Source organism: Vollenhovia emeryi, unplaced genomic scaffold (assembly GCF_000949405.1).
Source record: "Vollenhovia emeryi isolate VEMERY1.0 unplaced genomic scaffold, V.emery_V1.0 DF947829.1, whole genome shotgun sequence".
NCBI lineage: Eukaryota > Metazoa > Arthropoda > Insecta > Hymenoptera > Formicidae > Vollenhovia > Vollenhovia emeryi.
In genome coordinates, this window is record NW_011958537.1 from 1 (window position 1) to 1,594 (window position 1,594).

At 46.8% G+C, this 1,594-nt stretch overlaps 1 protein-coding gene across 1 annotated transcript; it reads right to left on the reverse strand.

Annotated features, from left to right (window-relative positions):
- Positions 1 to 36: 36 nt before the first annotated feature.
- Positions 37 to 1,578, reverse strand: LOC105557595 (the record flags this gene model as incomplete). The annotated part of the gene is made up of 2 exons (XM_012004876.1): positions 1,546 to 1,578; positions 37 to 1,454 (listed from the first exon to the last, which is right to left on the reverse strand). A coding segment is annotated over exon 2 (1,322 nt), but the record flags the coding sequence as incomplete, so codon positions are not given.
- Between the last annotated feature and the right edge of the window lie 16 nt (positions 1,579 to 1,594).

Consider the following 1,594-nt stretch of genomic DNA (forward strand, 5'->3'; position numbering starts at 1 on the left):
ATGGGCAGGTTGATTAAATCTAATCCTGTGTTCCGCTGTGTCACATCGTTCATGTGCGCAACCTGATACTCGAGCGCTCGTCTCGTCTTTTTCTTATTGTTGTCATCTTCGTCACTGCTTGCTGCTGAGTTGGCGCTCTTTTCTTTGTATTTATTATGCTCATTGCCGTTCCTTTTCGCTTTTCCTTGCGAGTAATTGGGTTTAGCGTATCTCGCGCTATTATTTCTTGGTTTCCCGTGCAATTGCCAGCATTCCTCTTGGACGTGTCCCGATCTTTTGCAATGTTTGCAGTGCTTCTCCACCGCATTTACTCTGGGTGTCGTCTCGGGTTTCGGCAGCTGAAAACGATTTGTATATCGACTGCTTCGGCAATCTCTGCTATAGTGTCCGGGTTTTCCGCATTTGTGACACGTTACTTTCACTTTATTGTCTTTCGGCTGCGAGTTTGCATAGCCGTTTCTATACCGTGCCGTTTCCTTCGGACTATTAAATTTTTCCTCGGCACTTGCGCCAGCTATGGCGTCTTGCATAGTTTTGTAATTTCGGGATCTGACGAGTAGTTTGATCTCGTCTTTCAGTCCTAGCTGAAAATTTTGTAAAGCTTGTTGCTTTATCGATTCTAGAATGCCTTGCTTAACTCCTGGCGGGTGATTGCTTTCCTCTACCATGGATTCGAATAGCTCGTTGGCTAGTTTTTCGGTTCTCAGGCCGAATTCTTGAGCGCTTTCTCCGCTCCTTTGCTTTAGCGTATTGAAGTCAAGTTGCAAGTGCGTAGTGCTCTTCTTACTCTGATAGCACACGACTAATTCTTCTTTTAATTGGTCAAAGTCTCTAATATCTCTAGTGCGAAAATCTGTCAAGGCTCTGCCTTTCAATTTAGTGTATAATACGCCTTCTAATAGTGCTCCTTCGTCGAGTGGATCGATACTTTTCACTGCGTAAGTTATGACACGTAAAAATTCCAGTAGTTTGCTTGAGGTTCCATCGAACGGGGGAATCGAGTTTCGTGCTTCCTTTAAGGACATGTATCTTCCGTTCGTGTTTCGCTCTCCCGGCTGACCGGAATATTGTGCAGGCGGTGTCAATTGGTTCTGTGATAGTATGTCATCGTGAGTGGCCGTTACTTGGACACAGTACAAGTGGACACTGTGCAAATGGACACGGTGCAAATAGACACGGAATATTGCACACGATTCATTTGGACACAGAAATTTTGGACACAGAAAAGTTTCACACCATAATGTTGAACACGGCGCAAATGGACACCGCTCATTTGCACACGGTAAAAGTTGCACACCGAAAAGTTGGACATGGCGCAAGTGGACACCGCTCATATGCACACGGTAAAAGTTGCACATCGAAAAGTGGACACGGCGCAAGTGGACACCGCTCACTTGCACACGGTGAAAGTTGCACACCGAAAAGTGGACACGGCGCAAGTGGACACCGCTCACTTGCACACGGTGAAAGTTGCACACCGAAAAGTTGGACACGGCACAAGTGAACACCGCTCATTTGCACACCGCTCACTTGCACACCGCTCACTTGCACACCGCTCACTTGCACACCGCTCACTTGCACACCGCTCACTTGC